At 43.4% G+C, this 22,296-nt stretch overlaps 1 protein-coding gene across 1 annotated transcript; it reads left to right on the forward strand.

Annotated features, from left to right (window-relative positions):
• The first annotated feature begins 1,916 nt into the window (after window positions 1-1,916).
• Window positions 1,917-22,076, forward strand: LOC311144469 (uncharacterized protein). Its single transcript, XM_084180494.1, has 23 exons — window positions 1,917-2,184; window positions 3,225-3,302; window positions 3,456-3,521; window positions 3,971-4,122; window positions 4,385-4,469; window positions 4,616-4,787; window positions 5,622-5,838; window positions 6,871-6,976; window positions 12,059-12,163; window positions 12,400-12,456; window positions 12,675-12,743; window positions 12,881-12,970; window positions 13,084-13,193; window positions 13,359-13,869; window positions 13,991-14,095; window positions 14,223-16,862; window positions 17,031-17,178; window positions 17,339-17,456; window positions 17,725-17,884; window positions 18,144-18,245; window positions 18,541-18,627; window positions 18,826-18,985; window positions 19,939-22,076. Exons 1-23 carry the CDS (start codon window positions 2,059-2,061, stop codon window positions 19,953-19,955), a joined length of 5,481 nt encoding a protein of 1,826 aa, XP_084036620.1. The 5' UTR covers window positions 1,917-2,058; the 3' UTR covers window positions 19,956-22,076.
• The last annotated feature ends 220 nt before the right edge of the window (window positions 22,077-22,296 follow it).

Below are 22,296 nucleotides of genomic sequence, written 5' to 3' on the forward strand. Positions count from 1 at the left end.
CTCAGTAATGGTTAAAGAAACGTCTTACGTGCTGCGATATGTTGTTGTTTATCTACCTTAGTTGAATGCAATGACTGTAAGTCACTCTGGATAAGAGTGTGTGCTAAATGATCAAAATGTATATGTGAAAATGAACATACCAAAATGAACTGCAAAGCACACTGGGTATTATTACCTTGTAATAATAAGGTACCTTGTACCTTGTTTCGGGGTGGAGCTCATTTCAATAATACTTATTAGCATGCTTTACAATTGTCCATTTTTTCTTATACATTTATATTTAGTTCATTTAGCAGACGCTCTTATCACACCATAGTGCCATCAGACTTCTGATACTAATGCAGAGTTAAAGGGGGCCAGAAAATTGTGAACCACTATAAAAAATGCTATAGAAACGTATTTTGTATTTTGAAAATACAAATTACAGCTCTCGAAAGTATCTTGTTACAAAATACATTGGAGTGTAGTTCAGCCCAGTGTTATACAAAATACTCAGAATTATTTCAAATAGACTGCCGTTCAAAAGTTTGGGGTCACTTAGAAATGTCCTTGTTTTCGAAAGAAAAGCAATTTTTTGTCCATTTAAAATAACATCAAATTGATCAGTGTAGACATTGTTAATGTTGTAAATGGCTATTGTAGCTGGAAACGGCCAATTATTAATGAAATATCTACATTAATAAGAAAAAGCCATATCTCAGACTGGCCAATAAAAGATTAAGATGGGCAGTCTGAGATATGGCTTTTTCTTTGCAACTCTGCCTAGAAGGTCAGCATCCCGGAGTCGCCTCTTCACTGTTGACGTTGAGACTGGTGTTTGCGGGTACTATTTAATGAAGCTGCCAGTTGAGGACCTGTGAAGCGCCTGTTTCTCAAACTAGACACTCTAATGTATTTGTCCTCTTGCTCAGTTGTGCACCGGGTCCTCCCACTCCTCTTTCTATTCTGGTTAGAGCCAGTTTGCGCAGTTCTGTGAAGGGAGTAGTACACAGCGTTGTACGAGATCTTCAGTTTCTTGGCAATTTCTCGCATGGAATAGCCTTCATTTCTCAGAACAAGAATAGACTGACGAGTTTCAGATGAAAGTTATTTGTTTCTGGCCATTTTGAGCCTGTAATCAAACCCACAATTGCTGATGCTCCAGATACTCAACTAGTCTCAAGAAGGCCAGTTTTATTGCTTCATTAATCAGCACAACAGTTTTCAGCTGTGCTAACATAATTGCAAAAGGGTTTTCTAATGATCAATTAGCCTTTTAAAATGATCAACTTGGATTAGCAAACACAACGTGCCATTGGAACACAGGACTGATGGTTGCTGATAATTGGCCTCTGTACGCCTATGTAGATATTCCATTAAATATCAGCCGTTTCCAGCTACAATAGCCATTTACAACATTAACAATGTCTACACTGTATTTCTGATCAATTTGATGTTATTTTAATGGACAAAAAAAATTGTTTTTCTTTCGAAAACAAGGACATTTCTAAGTGACCCCAAACTTTTGAACAGTAGTGTACATATTTCAAATACATGTAACAGAGCTAATGCCCATCTCTGACCTTAACCCTAACCTTAACCATAACCTCTAACACTAACCCCTAGCCTAGCTAACATTAGCCACCTAGCTAACGTTAGCGTTAGCCACCAAGCTAACATTAGCCACAACAAATTGGAATTCGTAACATATTGTACGAATTGCAAATCATAAGATATCATACGAATTGTAACAGATCATACAAATTGTAATTCATAACATATCATGCTAAATGGATGATGGACATCCACAAATGAAAACTTACAATACCAAATGTAACATATCATACTAATATGCATATCACATATTTTCGTTTGCTATATTACGTCTACCCCTGAGTCCAGGTTGGATTTATATAGCCAACTCCTCAGCTGCCTAGGACGTCCCAGATTTCGACCGGTCGGGAAGAGCTCAAAGCGCACAGGATTTGACAGATTTTCGAACCGGATAAACTGCCCTGCAAAGAAGAGAGAATTGGCGAGCATTTCGGATTCACATAGTAGTAGCCTATATACGACAAAATGTCTGGACAAAAGAGTGCGAATCCGTGTAATAAATTCCAAGCCAACATTTTTTATAAAAGTAAATGTCAGAACTGCTTCAAGTCTCAGGAGCTGCATCTTCCGACTGATCATTGTAAGGACCAGGTAAGTGAACAAACACATTTTATGTTTTTATAGTTTTAATACTTTGGCTATTAGTCTTCTGAATGTTGATGACAGGGATAACAGATAGGCATGCACTCAATGTTATATCAGACAGAGACATTCCTTCATATTGTGTCAGGTATCACGTTCATTTGTGAAATTGAATGAACAGACGCAATATCTTACATGTTGTAGAAAATGAACCAATTTGACTGAATGGCCCCAATGCATGAGTCCAATATTTGTCACCACACGCCTCACACACTTTTGTAAAGAGACCTCAACTGTCAGCACTCAGCATGCCATATGTTACAACAGGTTATTATTCTTTCAGAAAACATATACACCATTGCTATCTGGTCCTTTTGTGCTCATCTCTGTGTGCCTTGTAAATTTAGAGCCATTGCTCAATGGGCCTCAGCTAAGTAAGCTCCTGTTTTAAAGCATCTGATTCAGGTGTGAAGGTTAAGTATAAAGTATTCAAGTCTGTTGGAATTTTTGAGGAAATAATTATCTCATGTTGAGAAGCTATCTCATGTTGAGAAGCACTCATAACACAAGGAACAACACTCTGACTAAGAGTTGAGTAACTGGCAGAGAGTCAGAACATTCCAGTCTTTGGGGACATCTCAAATAGAGCACAAAGAGCAGTTTATCTTCTCTTTTCCATGTCAACAAGATTACCCCTGCCTCTTATTTATGACCTATTGCATGGACATACTTAATCTGTTGACACATTTTGTAAATGCAGCATAGCACTATAAGAACACTGAAGCACGAACTGGCACTGGCTAAACCTACAAAGGACATTCCCTAAAAAGATAGGATTGTTATTCCTTTGTCATTCAAAACGTGAATCAAAGAGTATTGACGCTCCCTGCCAGAAAAAGCCAAGCCCCATAGGATGGCATAGAAAAACTATTTCATGGGATAGAACCTTCACAGGTCAAGATCAAGTAGGCTTATTTGAGATCAGATCCTGAGCATTTTGCATTTCAGAGGACCCAACTCATTTCTCCTTGTGTTCCCATTCTTGACAGGCCAAACCCATCTATGGAGGCTGGCTCTGCTTGGCTCCTGAGGGGACAGACTTTGACAATCCAATTCAGAGATCAAGGGTAAGAGAATGAAAATAACGATCTATTCTTGGACTATGTTGTACACAAATATATCAATCGTACTAGACTATATTCTGATAAACCTACAAGTTATTCAATATTTTCAGGCATTATTGTAACATTATCCATAACAACTCTATCTCTAAATGGCAGAAATGGCAGCGTCGATTCTTCATCCTGTATGAACATGGCAGCTTGAGCTTTGCACTGGACAAGTTGGTAAGAGATTCTGTATTTGAACACACACCAAAAAGCTAAGCAAACTAGACCAGCCAACATAAATAGAGGTGAACTACAGTAAATTGTTCTGATGTATGTTTTAATGTGTTATGAGTGGATTCACTGCATCTTTTGGCCAGATGTTGTGTGTAGCACCATAGCAAATGACTTGGGCTTAATCTCTCCTCTAATGCCACATCCCCCTCTCCCACTGATCTTCTGAAACCTCCTCCTCTGCTCTCTTTCATGTCACTCTATATAGCCTATATTAAAACTCAGTTGCAACGGGTAACGTCTTGTTCATGATGACCTTTAACCCTCCAAAATATAATTATATATCTTTTGTTATATTTAAAGATGGTGTACCAAAGATACCATGAATAGCATCATAATCTGTGCCAGAATTTCCAGTCAGACAAAATGATTGACATTGTGTATCTTTCCTTTAGACAAGCACTCTGCCACAAGGCACAGTGAACATGAATCTGTGTACAGAGGTGATTGACGCAGAGCCTAAGACAGGCCAGAAGAACGCTTTGTGCGTCATCACACCTGAACAGGAGTTGTTTATCCGGGGGGAGAACAAGGAGATCATCAATGGGTCAGTAATACTTATTTGATATTACAGTGTGATATGATATCACTCCTGACTTAACTTCTCTGATATTACAGTATGATACGGTATCACTCCTGACTTAACTTCTCTGATATTACAGTATGATACGGTATCACTCCTGACTTAACTTCTCTGATATTACAGTATGATACGGTATCACTCCTTACTTAACTTCTCTGTAAATTCTAGTATTTGATGGACAATACTTTGAATCCCTGTCCTGTCCGTGTTGTTTTGCTTTTACCAGCTGGAGTGAACAACTAGTTGTTTACCCACGGACCTATAAGCAGAATCAGAAGAAGAAACGTAAAGTAGAACCCACTACTTCCCAGGTGACAACTTCTTCTTTTCATAACATTGTGACCAAGATACCTGGTCACCGGTGGCCTAAATACATGTTTGAAAATACTGCAGAAAAATATGTCAACGATGTGTTATGCCTTTACACATTATGATAATGAAGATTGTGTTCCATCAGGAGCCCAGCCCAGCAAAGATGGCTGCCACTGAGCCCAGTTTCTCAGTCATGGAAAGTGGTGACCCTCGCTCCAGCCTGTGGCAGGGAAAGCGGCCTGGTGAGGGTCCGGATGCGGCCCCTGTCTGGACTGTGACAGATACTGATCCCCCGGGCCAGGACGAGACCCCTGCAGGTGTGGAGGAAAGACACCAGCCAACACACATACACACACACACTCAGACAGGCTTTTATGTCTGTCAGACATTCACAGCCATTTCCTGCCCTCTAACACTGTCTTAACTTCCTGCAGGTGGTCATGCATACAGGATGAGAAAGTTGGCCTTTATTAGTGGACAGATTCATTACCAGTGTAGTAGTGTTATTGAAAGACTGTAGAAAAGGATGCAAGGCTCATGGTAAACAATCTCTAATATATTTCACAGACACAACTAAGATGAATTATGCGAGCAGAGCAGACATTTCTCTTAATAGCGGTCATGTGATGAACGGTAAGTGCACACTAACTATGTGGAGGCAGACTTATTGGTGTGTCTGGACCTAGGTTATAACAGAGAGCAGGACCAACTCCTGTAGTGCAGACTGCCTGTAGGGGACTTCGTTAGGCTGATGTAGGTTACAGATATTAGAGCTGCTTTTCCATGGCTTGGGAGCAGATGAAACGGAAAACAAACTATATGCATCTCTTTAATGAGTTGTGGTCCGCTAGGTGCAACTTTGGAGTGACACTATGTAGTGGTGTCCCTCAAATGTCTACTATGGTCAAAGGTGACACTTCCTTAGATGGGAGACATTATAGTGACTATCTGACCATATTCCTCATATAACAAGTCTTAAAAGTTAGATTTTTCAGAACAGGATTCTCATAAAAATCTTGCCACTGTCCTGCTATTTGTGTTTCGGTCCACAAGCAATGACCTGCAGTATCACGAAAAACATAGACCTAACCTGTGCAGTCACTGAGAAAAGTGTCTGAAAACAACCCTCTTTATTTAATAAATCTCCTCAGGTCATGATCCCCACTACCTCCCTTCAGCCTCCAGTGACTCCCTGACCTTTGACAGTAGTCTGCGACTCTCCAACGGCTCCTGCATCAGTAGCTCTGTGAGTTCCCTGGACTCTGTGGCTAGCGAGGGGACTGACACCAGCAGCGACAGCCAGCCCACAGAGCCTACGCCATACAGAGGCCTCCTACCTGCCAACAAGAACAACAGGGCAGAGAGAAGGTGAGAATCATGGAGCAGAAATGTAATCAGTTGTGTCTGATATTGGGAGATCTATAATGAACGCAACGTTCTTGGACATTAGTTGAAATGTTATTAATTTTGTTTTGTATTTGTTGTGTGTCGTCATGCAAATGCTAACAGGCATAAAACTGGTTTGGCAGGGGCTAGGACCAAATGTGCTAGCAATTAGCACTAAAGGACAGCAGATGCCTCCCTGTTTCTCTCTGTATAAAATGGTACACACATTACACACAGCCCAACAGCACATCAAAGACCCATATCCTTCCATTAGGGAGGAAACGCTTTTTAAATTTAGCTTATAGAAGCACTCCCAGTTTGTGCCCTGACTAACAGAATATATAGTATTTGGGCTATGTGACGGGAATACCTCCTTGGTCTGTGTGTTTCATTCATTGCCTTCTAGGGACAGACAGAATCCTTGCCCCGAATAAGGCCTTGAAATTCCTAAAGGATTGTATAATTAGATATTTTTCAGGAATTCTATTTCTGAGTTCCTCACAAACTGCCAGTCAACAGAAAGTAGGAGAAATGTCAAGGCAAGACATTATACTGACTGAGGGCACAGTATTATGTTTGTGCCAACTCATACAGATACACACATGCCTCAACAGGAATTTACCATCCCTGTTATAACAGGAGAGATGCTACACCCTCAGTTTATTAAAGATAGTATTCGCTTTTGTGGTTATATATACAACATTTCAATATCAGATTCCTTCTAGGGAATTCCATCTATGTAATATCTGCTCTCTTTCTAAACAAAACATGACACTGGAGGTGAGGATGTCACTTGAACTTCCAACTCAACAATAGCACTAGATGGATGTAGGTGACATGGATGTCATCAGGCTAGGCCCAGCTTGGGAGTACAGAGCAAGCGGTGGTGACATAATTCATCTGTCATCCTGACGTTGTTCCTGCTGGAAGTGATGTCACAGCCCACCTGTGATGGGCCATGGAGGACGCCATGGCTGTTTGTTGAATGACAGACCTGATTTTCCTGCTTTTCAGCTGCTACAATGAGCCAGGGAAGGCTGGGAGGTGTGCTGTGGGAGAGGACCTGGGTCAGGCTGGATCCAGGAAGGGCAGGAGTGAAGCTCGCAGCAACCAGAGAGAGGTATTAGTCACACCATCCCAGTCTTTTTACACTGCAATCAGTCCTCCCAGTCACTCCCTGTAAGGCTTGTCACATTCCTCCACTTTAACACCATCACTCGAACCACACCTCATAATCCAAAGAGTAACCATAGCATTTAAGAATAACAACACCTGTTACCCACCAGGAGGGCCCAAGGCAAGCATTGCCCTTTTGGCAGACCCCTTTAGGACAGTGTCCAATGAATACACATATAGATTGGTATTTTACACATCATTGATGGAGTCCATCATTGTTAAGGTAATGTACACATGCACACCGCACATCTGGTCCCGCTAGTTCTCCATTGGACTTGTTTGGACATGACTCATAAGACCAGGTGTTGGAGAGGCAAAGACGTCACCTCACACGTTTCGGCCCTGGCCTGATTGCATAGTGTGTAAGGCTCATGGACAGGGATGAAGCGGTACTCTTACATTCCACACTGTCAGGTGTGTGTGTGTGCCACATGTGTCAATGTATGTGTGTGTGTCAACACTGTCAGGTGTGTGTGTGTGCCACGTGTGTCAATGTATGTGTGTTTAGTTCCGTACCGAAATGCAGGTGATGAGAGTTTGGCATGGCTAAGTCAGTCCTCCCATCAGCCGTGTTGAGGCATGTGTTAGTGTGAGTAAGACAGAGAGAAGAAGGTGAATAATTCACTACTGTGTTTTGTTCTCTAACTAAACTGGTTTTAATGTTCTGACGGGGCTCCATCTGCACTTCATGTTGTGTGTTGTAATCTCAGAATGGCATTCCTCTTAGACACATTTTCCATGTACCCTAAACATGGATACTATGTAATTAGGGATCTGCCTGTGAGACCCAGACAAACCTCTGCTAACTCATAACAGTGATGGTAGCTTACAGTACAATGTCCCAGACAAACCTCTGCTAACTCATAACAGTGATGGTATCTTACAGTACAATGCCACCCAAGGCTTTCATATCCTATCTGGATATACTGCTGCTTTAATTGACATCAGAATCAAAGGAAGGCAAAGGACAGATATTTTAACTGTGAGTTGTTGTATCTGTAGGGACCTGTTGTATCTGTAGGGACCTGTTGTATCTGTAGGGACCTGTTGTATCTGTAGGGAGCTGTTGTATCTGTAGGGACCTGTTGTATCTTTAGGGACCTGTTGTATCTGTAGGTACCTGTTGTATCTGTAGGGACCTGTTGTATCTGTGGGAGCTGTTGTATCTGTAGGGAGCTGTTGTATCTGTAGGGAGCTGTTGTATCTGTAGGGAGCTGTTGTATCTGTAGGGAGCTGTTGTATCTTTAGGGACCTGTTGTATCTGTGGGAGCTGTTGTATCTGTAGGGAGCTGTTGTATCTGTGGGAGCTGTTGTATCTGTAGGGAGCTGTTGTATCTGTAGGGAGCTGTTGTATCTGTAGGGAGCTGTTGTATCTGTAGGGAGCTGCTGTATCTGTAGGGAGCTGTTGTATCTGTAGGGAGCTGTTGTATCTGTAGGGAGCTGTTGTATCTGTAGGGAGCTGTTGTATCTGTAGGGAGCTGTTGTATCTGTAGGGAGCTGTTGTATCTGTAGGGAGCTGTTGTATCTACAGTGAGGGAAAAAAGTATTTGATCCCCTGCTGATTTTGTACGTTTGCCCACTGACAAAGAAATGATCAGTCTATAATTTTAATGGTAGGTTTATTTGAACAGTGAGAGACAGAATAACAACAACAAAATCCAGAAAAACGCATGTAAAAAATGTTATAAATTGATTTGCATTTTAATGAGGGAAATAAGTATTTGACCCCCTCTCAATCAGAAAGATTTCTGGCTCCCAGGTGTCTTTTATACAGGTAACGAGCTGAGATTAGGAGCACACTCTTAAAGGGAGCGCTCCTAATCTCAGTTTGTTACCTGTATAAAAGACACCTGTCCACAGAAGCAATCAATCAATCAGATTACAAACTCTCCACCATGGCCAAGACCAAAAAGCTCTCCAAGGATGTCAGGGACAAGATTGTAGACCTACACAAGGCTGGAATGGGCTACAAGACCATCGCCAAGCAGCTTGGTGAGAAGGTGACAACAGTTGGTGCGATTATTCGCAAATGGAAGAAACACAAAAGAACTGTCAATCTCCCTGGGGCTCCATGCAAGATCTCACCTTGTGGAGTTGCAGTGATCATGAGAACGGTGAGGAATCAGCCCAGAACTACACGGGAGGATCTTATTTACATTTACATTTTAGTCATTTAGCAGACGCTCTTATCCAGAGCGACTTACATGAGCAATTAGGGTTAAGTGCCTTGCTTAAGGGCACATCAACAGATTTTTCACCTAGTCGGCTCGGGGATTAGAACCAGCGACCTTTCGGTTACTGGCACAACGCTCTTACCCACTAAGCTACCTGCCGCCCATGGCTAGGCTATCTACAATCAAGATGGAAATAATCAAAGATCTCAAGGCAGCTGGGACCATAGTCACCAAGAAAACAATTGGTAACACACTACGCCGTGAAGGACTGAAGTCCTGCAGCGCCTGCAAGGTCCCCCTGCTCAAGAAAGCACATATACAGGGCCGTCTGAAGTTTTCCAATGAACATCTGAATGATTCAGAGGAGAACTGGGTGAAAGTGTTGTGGTCAGATGAGACCAAAATCGAGCTTTCTTGCATCAACTGAACTCGCCGTGTTCGGAGGAGGAGGAATGCTGCCTATGACCCCAAGAACACCATCCCCACTATCAAACATGGAGGTGGAAACATTATGCTTTGGGGGTGTTTTTCTGCTAAGGGGACAGGACAACTTCACCGCATCAAAGGGACGATGGACGGGGCCATGTACCGTCAAATCTTGGGTGAGAATCTTCTTCCCTCAGCCAGGGCATTGAAAATGGGTCGTGGATGGGTATTCCAGCATGACAATGACCCAAAACACATGGCCAAGGCAACAAAGGAGTGGCTCAAGAAGAAGCACATTAAAGTCCTGGAGTGGCCTAGCCAGTCTCCAGACCATAATCCCATAGAAAATCTGTGGAGGGAGCTGAAGGTTCGAGTTGCCAAACATCAGCCTCGAAACCTTAATGACTTGGAGAAGATCTACAAAGAGGAGTGGAACAAAATCCCTCCTGAGATGTGTGCAAACCTGGTGGCCAACTACAAGAAATGTCTGACCTCTGTGATTGCCAACAAGGGTTTTGCCACCAAGTACTAAGTCATGTTTTGCAGGGGGGTCAAATACTTATTTCCCTCATTAAAATGCAAATCAATTTATAACATTTTTGACATGCGTCTTTCTGGATTTTGTTGTTGTTATTCTGTCTCTCACTGTTCAAATAAACCTACCATTAAAATTATAGACTGATCATGTCTTTGTCAGTGGGCAAACGTACAAAATCAGCAGGGGATCAAATACTTTTTTCCCTCACTGTATAGGGAGATGCTGTTGGTCATGTGTTTGAAGCTGGGCGCTACCACTGTACAGTATCTCCTGAGCCAAGTGCACATCTGTTTGTGAAATGACAGTCACCATGTTCTCAGACTGGCTCCTGGTGATTAAGGTGGTGACCAAAGCATAAGTACCAGTCTGTCTACTCCTGACAACAACAAATACATGACCAGTATTTAGGATTAGCAGTACAGTATAGAACACATGTACAGTCCATACTGGTACACAGTATGCACGTTGTACTAGATGTAGACAACATACTGTTGATGTCACAGGAGGCTGCTGAGGGGTGGACAGCTCATAATAATGTCTGGAATGGAGTAAATGGAATGGTATCGAACACATGGAAACCATTTTGTTTGATGTGTTTGATACCATTCCATTAATTCCGTTCCAGCCATTACTATGAGCCTGTCCTCTCCAATTAAGGTGCAACCGGCCGCTTGTAGTTGATGTTTCACAGACTATAGCTGGTGTACTGTATATCTTTCTGTTTATATTATGAGATACTGTATGAACTGTTGAACCCAGTAATATGATTTAGTTAGACACACCATACACAGTATGGCCATCCCATAGGGTCAAAGGTTGAACGTTAATCTCTGATTAAATATACAGTCTCCCTCTGTAGGATTTTCCTCTTAAGTTCCTGCCCGGCTGAACATCTTATCCCATGTGATAATTGATGTTCCTTCAGTTCCAGTGTTTTTTGGGGGGTATTGGAGTTAGAGGTCAGAGTTCACTCTGACCCCAGGCTCAGATTCCCCAGATAGTCCCACTTCCCTTTTCCCATCCTATCCTAGGGAAAAGGGACTTCATCGGAAGACAGCAACAGTCCAGAATGGTCAGTGTTTGTCGCCAGGAGGCTAGTTCACACTGCTGCAGGGAGCAGTGTTCTCTCCCTGATGTTACTGTTATGTGTACTTGGATAGTTTTCTATGAAAATAGCTGGGCACAGACAAAGAATGTTCTGTATTTACTGAAGTCTTTTTTTTTTATTACGTAAGAGTGAAAAGAATGAGGCTTTTGAAGGCTCAAGTAAATGAGAAAATAATCTTGTTTCATATGGTGCCGCTGACTCTAGTTTCATTTAGCGGTGGCTAATCTAGACTTAAAAGGGACTCTCTGATGTGTTGTTAGAGCTATTTAGTTAGCCAGGATGAAACCCAATATGAGGTAGCTTTGGTAGGTAACAGACAGGGATGTGAGAATCTTGTCAAGACAGATTTGGGACTTTTAACATCCCTGGGCTTGTGAGACTGGATGCCAGGGGCCATCAGGGATAATACAGCCTCCAAAGTCTTTTCATACACTCCCCAGCCAAGCCCAGTCACCAGAGTGGAACTCATTCTTAATGTGAGTAAGGTTTAATAGCCCCTGTATAAAGAGTAGTTCCTCTCTCCTGCTGTGTCCCACAATAAGCCTTACATCTCACAACACTGCCTGCCAGAGACCTGCCATGACTCGTAGGTTCTCTGCTTGATACAATGCACACGTCCAAGCTGTCTCAGTCATGATAGAGTAAAGGGAAAAAACCTAATCTCATTTTTTATTTGCAACAAGCTTACAGTAATACAGGATATGATCACATTTGCTAACCCATTTTACACCTTCTACATTGTTACTTCAGTAATTGATAGTGTCCTGTTGTTACACCCAGAAACTGCAGTCGTGTGGAGATCTAAGCCCAGGTCAACTCACCGTCCCTCCTCCTCAGAGAAGAGCTAAGTCACTGGACCGCAGGACCTCAGAGTCTGTCATGACTGTGAGTGGTTGTTACTTTTGGAATTCCTGTGCACTGAAGGCATGGGGTCAAGTTGTAAAACATGTCAGAAAACTGTCACAGTTCAAACAAGGATGCTCTCATAATTCAAACAAGTATAAATGAAAGCCCCAAGTGGATTGACAGCAGTTTACTTTTATGTTGAAGTGTCTGAAAACAACTGTATGACCGTGCCTCATTGGCCTCCTGACTAACTTACTATCTTATCTTCCTTGCAGCCTGATTTGCTGAACTTCAAGAAAGGGTGGATGATGAAACTGGATAAAGGGGATCAGGTATAGGAATGGACAGATCAAGAATGTGTTTTACTTCACTTAACACATTCCCACATTTCTACCCCAAAGGCACATGGATGCTGAATGTGTGCATGTACATTTAGTGATTTTGCAGGTGCTGTGGGTCCTTACTATGAAGGTGAAGCCTGACTGTTCAAATGTATTATGTAGGTTTCTGTATCTACTATCCCTTATAATGTATTTCTGCTCCCCTCTAGTGGAGGAAATACTGGTTTGTGCTGTCAGCTGACAGTCTGAGGTACTACAAGGATTCCCTTGCAGAGGAGGCAAGTTCATGTTCATTTTCATTTTTATTCAATGCAGTGCACACAGAGATGTGATTTTGTGATGACAGAGAAACATGTTGTTGGTATTTTCTCATCCCAAGTCTTTTGAATTGATGTTTGTCATCTTCTCTTGTTAGAACTCAGATCTGGACGGGGAGATTGACTTGACCAAGTGTCATAATGTCTCAGAGTACCAGGTCCAGAGGAACTACGGCTTTCAGATCCATGTAAGACTAAATCTATATCTACAAAAATCTAAATCAACAGATGAATGTTGATCCATTCTATACATAAGTCTCCTATACTCAATCAAAGTAATATTCCTAATATCTTCCCTCAGACCCAGAAGTGTGTCTTTACTCTGTCAGCCATGACTGCAGGGATACGGAGAAACTGGATCCAGGCCCTCATGAAGAATGTCCATCCATCTAAAGCTCCTGATGTAGCCAGGTAAATGCCATCTGTCATACCACCCGCACTACTACATAGTAATACATTAGTAGCCTACCACCATTCTATAGTAGTGATGGGAAGGTCTGTGCCTTTGTTTAGGCAGAATACCTCGTTTCCTCGGTCAGTAAGTATTTGTATTATTCTGTTGTGATTGTAAAGCAGCTTGCCAGTCCATCGTATCCCCTGCAGCCCATCAGAGTCCCTGGCCCACCCTAAGCCAGACGTGACCCAGGACTCCTCCCCCTCCTCTGAGGTCCCTACAGAGAGAGTCCAGGGCCCCAAACAGATCCGCATCCGTGAGAGGAGACGCGAAGGGCGCTCCAAGACCTTTGACTGGGCTGAGTTCAGGCCTATGGTCCTGCTAGCCTCTGAGCAGGAGGTGCAGCAGGAGGAGACAAAGGAGCCTCTTCAGATGGAGGTAGGGGACCTGGAGAGGAAGAGGAGGCGAGAGGAGAGGAGGAGGAGGTATGACAGCATGCTAGGCTTCCCTATGAGAGACATCAGTCCCAGGTCACCCAAGACTCACCAGAGGGTGCAGAGGGAGATTGAACAATGCTGGCAGCAGGTGGAGAGGACTGCCTTTAGACAGGAGAAGACTGTTCCATTGTACACTGAGTCCAAGGGCAAGGATAAAGAGGATATGGGGATTCTACTGGAGACCTGCAACAGGAGGGTGAGTCTGTGTATCTCAACATTATTCCTAACAGGAACAATGTTAAAGTTATGAGATGCTTTCTCTGCTGCTGGTTGGCTTAACGGTGGACGTACTGTATCTCTGTGTCTTGTGATTAAAGGTTGAGGAGTTGAAGGGCCAGTTGGCAGAGTCGGACCATCGCAGGCTTGAGCTGGAGGCTCACTTGAGCACTGCATTAGGACGCCAGCATCATGCCTCCCTGCCGGTAAGGCAAAATATATATTAGCCTATACATAGTATAGATATGCTCTATATTTCCATCTACAATTCTTCCACTTTTCAACAATGATAACTACCTAATTATAAATGATTGTCTTGTCTCTTCCTATAAGCTTGAGGCCCCGTTGTGCCCAGAAGCTGATCTTCCCTCTTTGAAAAGCCTGACTGACATGTACAGGGAGACCAGAGAGCTCCTCCAGCAACAGGAGCTGAAGAGACAGAACATACAGGAGCAGCTTGGCCTGTCCCTGTCATCAGGCCCTCTGGAGAAACACAGCTCCCCTGGAACTCACCCATCACCACCACCCAGCATCTGGCTGCATGGTACCGAGGGATACCTCCAGGAGCTGGAGAATCTGTTCCCTGACTGCTCTATATCAGTAAACACACCTGTCATGTCACCAACCTCAGACACAGAACTCTCATCTGACTCTGTGCCTCAGAATGGAAGTGAGAACAGAGGGCCTAACTTGGGCAGTGAAACCAGCTCTCAGAGACAGTTTGAAAACGGAAGACATCAACAGACATCGATTCCAGAATCGCACACAAAGAGTTGTGCATGGAGCCCAGATTCACTGAGCATGGAGGAAACTCAGGAAAGAGCAAACAGCATGACAATAGACAACCTGCTATGCTCTGAGACACCCAGGCCCACGGAGGAGTACGTAGACCCAGACCAGGCCATCGTGATGAGGAGACTATCCCAGGAGGTAGAGCTGCTCAGCAGCCAGAACGAGGCCCTCAACCAGCGCAACCAGGAGATGCTCAACCAGCTGACAGAGGCAGACAGAGAGATAGAGAGACTGAAAGCAGAGCTTATCACTCAGTACAGTGGGCCCCAGTTCCTCCCTGAGGTGGAGCAGCACAGCCAGGCCAAAGTGGAGGGCCTGGAGAAGGAGCTGCGCAGGAGAGATCAGCAGCTCCAGGAGGCCCAGTCCCTACTAGCCTCAATGGACCAGCGTCTGAAGGAGACAGAGGTACAGCTGCAGCTCAGGAAGGTCACTTTCAAAGGCCTGGGCTTCCCAGCAGAAGAGGAGGAGGAAGATGAGGATGAAGAGGAGGAAGCTGGGGAGGAGAATATCAACACACACCACCTTGGAGAGAAGGAGCGGGAACACCTTCAACAGTGTCTGCAGGCCATGGAGGCCAAGCAATTAGAGCTAGAGAGACAGCTCCAGCACACAGAACAGACCTGCAGGGAGCTGCAGGCCCACAACACAGAACTCAGAGAGGCTGAGAGGTTGTACACCCAGAGAGCCATGGAGGCAGAGGCTGACATCGTAAGGTTTAATGAGGAAGTAGAGAAGGAAAGGACGGTGGAGAAAGAAAGTGGATTGAGGTGTAGCAGTGAAGGCAAATGGCAGGAGGAGGTAATATTGGTTTCAGGTGAAGAAAGGGTTCAGCAAGTGGTGGAAGGGATCATGTTGATGTCCAGAACCTTAGGGAGAGTAGCGCAGGTGATTGACAGGTCAGATATGAATGTGGTAAAGGTGCCATTAGATAGAAAGTGTTTGGAGGTGAACCAGACAGTAGTCAGGCAGTTTCACTTAGAGGAGGAGTTTTGGGGAAGGCTGTTGAACGGTTTGAAGGTCAACCCATCTCAGTCCAATGAGGATAAACTCACAGATATGATTCTAAGTCAGATTTTAGAACAGATGGTAGTGGAAAAGCAAATGCTCCTCCTAGCTCATAGTCTTTTCTCTCATAATAAGAAAGATTTAAACACAGACACTGGAGGCCTGGACAGGATGAATGGATGCAGGTCTTTGAGAGACCTGGACATAATTGGAAACATAGCAGGTGAAAAAGGTTCAGAAATGAAAGAGGAAGAGGATGATGAGAGGATATCGAATGTGTACAACCAGCATAATGACACTGATGACTTCATAAGCCGACATTTCACAGAGATCACACAGGAGAGAATTTTCCTGCTCAACCAAATCGCCTCCTCAGTCGGAGCCTCGGCCAATGACGAGCTCCAGTCCCTGGCACAAAGACTTTGTCATTTCCACAATGTAAATGAGCCCCGGTTAGCTTCCATACACTGCACCGCCATGGAAGCCTTCTCATCCTATCGTCTCAGTAGGCTTAACACTCTACACAAAAGCCAACTTCAAGAGACTCAACAGGGACTGCTCATTGCTTCTCCTTTGATGTGCAGCAGATGTGCTGGGCTGCTGAGTGAAAACCAGCAGCTTGGGGCCAGACTGTCAGACCTGGAGAGACAGTGGAGTTCCTCAGTGGGATTAGGGATGACCACCCTGAGGCAGGGAGAACACATAGACTCACAGCAAACAGACACAAAGCTACTAGACACTGCAAGTGAGCAGAAGACAGAGACGCCTGCAATAAATGCTGCAGGTAAAATGGAGGTGGAAAGCCCAAACCAGGGAGTGACTGCAGTAGAGGAAGTGTGCAGGGTTAGAAGGTGTGCGGAAGTGGTGGAGGGTGACTACCTGACCAATAGCATGGAGAGTCCAATGATAAAGGTGGAGAGTAAGCTAGATGAGGTAGAGAAAGGAATCCAGGAAGTTGATACTGATAAGGATGTAGAGGAGAGGAGCACTGCTGAACCCCATGAAGAAGCAAACACTCTGGGGGAAGAGGAGCTGGAGGTTGTGTTATCATCACTGAGACGTCGTGTGAAGGATCTGGAGGAGCAGCTGTCTGTCATGGCCGACATTAAAGCAGAGCATGATGGGAGAATGGCGTCTCTCCAGCTGAAACATAAGGAGGACATAGAAAAGCTAAAGGTAGGACAACGCCCATAATAACAATTGTCAATAATCATCAATGGGATTTTTGGTAGTTCCTGAATTCACAAGAATTAAGATGTAATGAACCAACCCCAGGGAGTAGAGTGACCATTATGACAATGGATCTGTGGATGAATCACCTAACAGTCCACTGCGTCTGTCCAGGCCACATATGAGCATGGCTTTGTCACCATGGAGGAGTCCCAGCAGAGGATCCTGGGAGAGCTGCAGCACAGACACCAGCAGGACCTGCAGCGCCTGCAGATAGACACAGACAGACTGCTGGAGGAGGAGACGGCTGCCACTATCACAGGTGAGGGGGGCAGTGTGTGTGTGTGTTGTGTCTTTAAAGGTTAAACATTTTTAGGTTATTTACAGTATGTGTTAAGGCAGAGTTTCTCAGAATATTGATAAGCTCACATTCCCATGCCACTCTAATGGAGTGAACATATCCCCTTTTATTGTGGCATTAGTAATTGAAGCAATGAAGAACACTCACCGTGCCGAACTCAAGAGAGAGTTACAGAGGGCATGCCATGAAAACAACAATGCAGGAGACGTGAATCTTGGAGAAATATGCAGGCAACACAGGTAAATGTACTACCTGTTGATCTATGTGGTTGCAAATCATCAAGGAAAGCACATGGCCAGATAGTACACTGGATTGGCTGACAAACACTGAGTTTTGGACTGATAATCTTATGGCTGCTGGGCAGTGTGGCACATGCATACTCCCTGTCCTTGGCTCTATATCTGTCTGTCTGTATCTGAACACACAGTGCACCTTGTGTCTAGTCTTGGCCGTGATTTTCAGCTCACAGGATCGTGTTTTTTTGTGTGTGCACCCGTGTGTGTGTAGTGAGGAGCTGGCCTCCTGTCACAGGGAGCTGGATGTGTTGTCCCAGCAGTACTCTCTAAAGTGTCTGGAGAGCTCCCATTTAGGCCAGGCCCTGGAGGCAGAGAGACAGGCTCTGTGTCAGTGTCAGCAGGAGAACCAGGACCTCAGGACTCGCAACCAGGTCAGTCACATTGTGACCATGTACCCATCACAAATGTTTCTGCTCCAAGCCAACTAAATCGGCTGCCGGGTCCTCTGTCTTAACACACATACTGGAATGCATAACGCATACTGTTATAAACTTTATATCAGACTGTTACAACACTCTGCAACAAAACCTTGAGGGTCCCTTACATTTCCCTTATTTTTTCCCAATTTTGTCTTTGTCATCAAATACAAAGTAGCAGTGTTAGTCATGATGACTGTGGTTGTCTTTCCAGGAGTTGAGTGGCCATCTAGCTGCAGAGATCACCAGACTGTGCTCTCTGGCTAAGCAGGACGCCTTCCCTCTTAGTCAGGAGAGAGATGTGTATGAGCTGGAGGTAAGTCTTCAATAGTACTTCACTGTACAATACCTATTTCTGATGTTGCTTAAGTATTTTTAAAAATGTTGGATATAATCTTTATCTAGTCCAGTCAAGTAAAGTTTGATGTAAATTGTATGTGCCGTTGACTGGTAACGCCACTAGATGTCACCCTTAACAACATGACCAACTTACAACCTCTAAAACATATGACATACTCATGTGCTGTACATTCTGTGCTGATCTATGGCACCTTGGTCTTCTGGTATTGTATCTGTGTCTGGGGCATCAACTGTGATTCTGTGACTGTTAGATCACCCTGCGTGTGAAGGAGTCAGAGGTGCAGTGCCTCAAGCAGAAGATCATCTCGCTCAAGGACGAACTCCAGACAGCCCACAGGGTGAGAGCACAACACAATACACACTGGCAGAATAACAATAGCCTCTGTCTGTATAAATGTATGAAGAGTAGACATAAGATGGACAACATACTATTGTCATGCTATTACCATGTATTACTGTACATTTATTAGCATGGGTCATACTCTATTTATCCTGGTAATAGTGCCTGGTTATAACCTAATCCCTGTTCCCCGCAGGATAAGAGGTATGCGACAGAGACGTACAAGGACATCTACACAGAGCTGAGCATCATGAGGGCCAAGGCAGAGAGAGACCTGGGACAGCTCAGGGAGAACCTGAGGCTGGCCCACAAAGCACTGGGAGAGCTCTCACCTGCAGTGGACACAGATAATAATGGTATACATGACATTATACTGGTGGCCCTGCCTTCAGGGATTCAGAGATGAACCTCTGATGTGAAAATGACAAGGTGTTGAGTGCTGCCACTCTGAGGCCAATACCTGCATGACAGTCAAGTCTTGCTGGAAGTTTCCCCACCCACCTCTGGTTTTGGCAGCATCACTAGTCTGTATTGTATAGATGTTATTAATTGCGTAATACTGACAATTTGTGATGAACCTCATTCAGTTATGTATCTTAATAATATTGGATGTATCTGAATCCTCTGACTGTCATCTGTGCGGTTTGCTGTAGCATGTCAGTTAGTCCTTTAGATTTTTAATAACCCTTGACGTTCTGTCGATTTCTTACATAAGTTAAAGAAAGAGGCTCTTATTAGAAGTCATCTTGTACAGTGGTGCAGCATAACCCTATAGAGATCTCCTTTGGGTGAAAATGTATAAGAAATATCTGAAACATCTGTTTTGCCCTTTCATGGGCCTTTACAGTGTCTCTTAGTGGTGTTGTTGTCAGTTATTCTTCCTCATACATGCAGTTTGACCTCTCAATACTAACTAGTTGGTTTTAATCCTTATACTGGAGGCAACTAATGGTTTTCGTCCTTCTTTCATCCATCATATACTCCCTAGTTCTGTTAGACTGAAAAATAGAATGGACTGTCCTGGTAATGTAGCCAACATTATAGGCATGGCTGCACCTTGTGAATAATCTTCTGTATTTATGAATGATAGAATTATGCAAGTTTAGTGAATGGTGTAATTTTCTTATATTTTCTGCATGTTTGCTAAATGTAGGAATGTCAGCGAACAAAATACTATGCCATGCCAGTATGTTAGAAAAGCTGTTTGGTGATTCTTTATGTGGCCTGACAGTAATCACTTTTGAAACACAAAGCTTTACCATTATGACTTAATAGTAATGATTTCTGATATCTGTTTCTTTCTCTGTAGAGTATCAAGGAAGGTAACTGGTGCTGAACAAAGAAGAGACACAATGCACAACATGGATTGTTCATCAGTCTATCCATGTTTACACCATTTAGCACTTAGAGATCCAAAGTTATATTGTCAAACATGTTTGAATTTTAGAAGCGCATTATTTGAGGATTCTGTATTTTTACATCAGTGTATCTAAACGCACTCTACTATTTAGCCTGTCTACGTTTGTAATGCCGATTAACATTTATCTCATGACGTTTGTGAAATGTATAGAATTATTACACTGCTATGTCCAATCCAGTTATTGAACGAGGATATTTCTAAAGACAACTCAGATTAAGTTTGCTTTTCTTCCCTGTGAAATACAAGAACAATTATTTATGTACCATCTGAGTCTATAATGTAAAAGTATTACAGTGACTGAAAAAAGTATTTGATCCCCTGCTGATTTTGTACGTTTGCCCACTGACAAAGAAATGATCAGTCTAAATTTTTAATGGTAGGTTTATTTGAACAGTGAGAGACAGAATAACAACAAAAAAATCCAGAAAAACGCATGTCAAAAATGTTTTTTGTATTTTAATGAGGGAAATAAGTATTTGACCCCCTCTCAATCAGAAAGATTTCTGGCTCCCAGGTGTCTTTTATACAGGTAACGAGCTGAGATTAGGAGCACACTCTTAAAGGGAGCGCTCCTAATCTCAGTTTGTTACCTGTATAAAAGACACCTGTCCACAGAAGCAATCAATCAATCAGATTCCAAACTCTCCACCATGGCCAAGACCAAAGAGCTCTCCAAGGATGTCAGGGACAAGATTGTAGACCTACACAGGGCTGGAATGGGCTACAAGACCATCGCCAAGCAGCTTGGTGAGAAGGTGACAACAGTTGGTGCGATTATTTGCAAATGGAAGAAACACAAAAGAACTGTCAACCTCCCTCTGCCTGGGGCTCCATGCAAGATCTCACCTCGTGGAGTTGCAATGATCATGAGAATGGTGAGGAATCAGCCCAGAACTACATGGGAGGATCTTGTCAATGATATCAAGGCAGCTGGGACCATAGTCACCAAGAAAACAATTGGTAACACACTACACCGTGAAGGACTGAAATCCTGCAGCGCCCGCAAGGTCCCCCTGCTCAAGAAAACACATATACAGGGCCGTCTGAAGTTTGCCAATGACCATCTGAATGATTCAGAGGAGAACTGGGTGAAAGTGTTGTGGTCAGATGAGACCAAAATCGAGCTCTTTGGCATCAACTCAAATCGCCGTGTTTGGAGGAGGAGGAATGCTGCCTATGACCCCAAGAACACCATCCCCACCGTCAAACATGGAGGTGGAAACATTATGCTAAGGGGGTGTTTTTCTGCTAAGGGGACAGGACAACTTCACCGCATCAAAGGGACGATGGACGGGGCCATGTACCGTCAAATATTGGATGAGAACCTCCTTCCCTCAGCCAGGGCATTGAAAATGGGTCGTGGATGGGTATTCCAGCATGACAATGACCCAAAACACACGGCCAAGGCAACAAAGGAGTGGCTCAAGAAGAGGCACATTAAGGTCCTGGAGTGGCCTAGCCAGTCTCCAGACCTTAATCCCATAGAAAATGTGTGGAGGGAGCTGAAGGTTTGAGTTGCCAAACGTCAGCCTCGAAACCTTAATGACTTGGAAAAGATCTGCAAAGAGAAGTGGAACAAAATCCCTCCTGACATGTGTGCAACCCTGGTGGCCAACTACAAGAAACGTCTGACCTCTGTGATTGCCAACAAGGGTTTTGCCACCAAGTACTAAGTAATGTTTTGCAGAGGGGTCAAATACTTATTTCCCTCATTAAAATGCAAATCAATTTATAACATTTTTGACATGCGTTTTTCTGGATTTTTTTGTTGTTATTCTGTCTCTCACTGTTCAAATAAATCTACCATTAAAATTATAGACTGATCATGTCTTTGTCAGTGGACAAACGTACATAATCAGCAGGGGATCAAATACTTTTTTCCCTCACTGTATTTGTTTGTGTATGGGTGGTTTTCTTTGGAGGCGTTTATCTTGGTCCTGCTAGTACACATTTTGCTGTTCTTTATTACATGTCAAGTAATCTAATTATAAATTAAATGTATTTATTTTTAATAAATGTGTGACCTTTTATCAGTCTGTTAATGAATAATCATCACATAATCAAATCATCAGAGGACAGGGAAATATACAAAATATTATATGAATGTATTATATTTTATAAAAAATAAATTAAAAAAAACATCGTTATCATGAATGAAAATTGATACATTTATCAATATTGATCAAATATTTGTTAAATTCCACATCAAATGAAACTGACACAACTCTCATCTCCCATAATGCATTG

Source organism: Coregonus lavaretus (genome assembly GCF_964263955.1).
Source record: "Coregonus lavaretus genome assembly, chromosome: 2".
Classification (NCBI taxonomy): Eukaryota; Metazoa; Chordata; class Actinopteri; order Salmoniformes; family Salmonidae; genus Coregonus; species Coregonus lavaretus.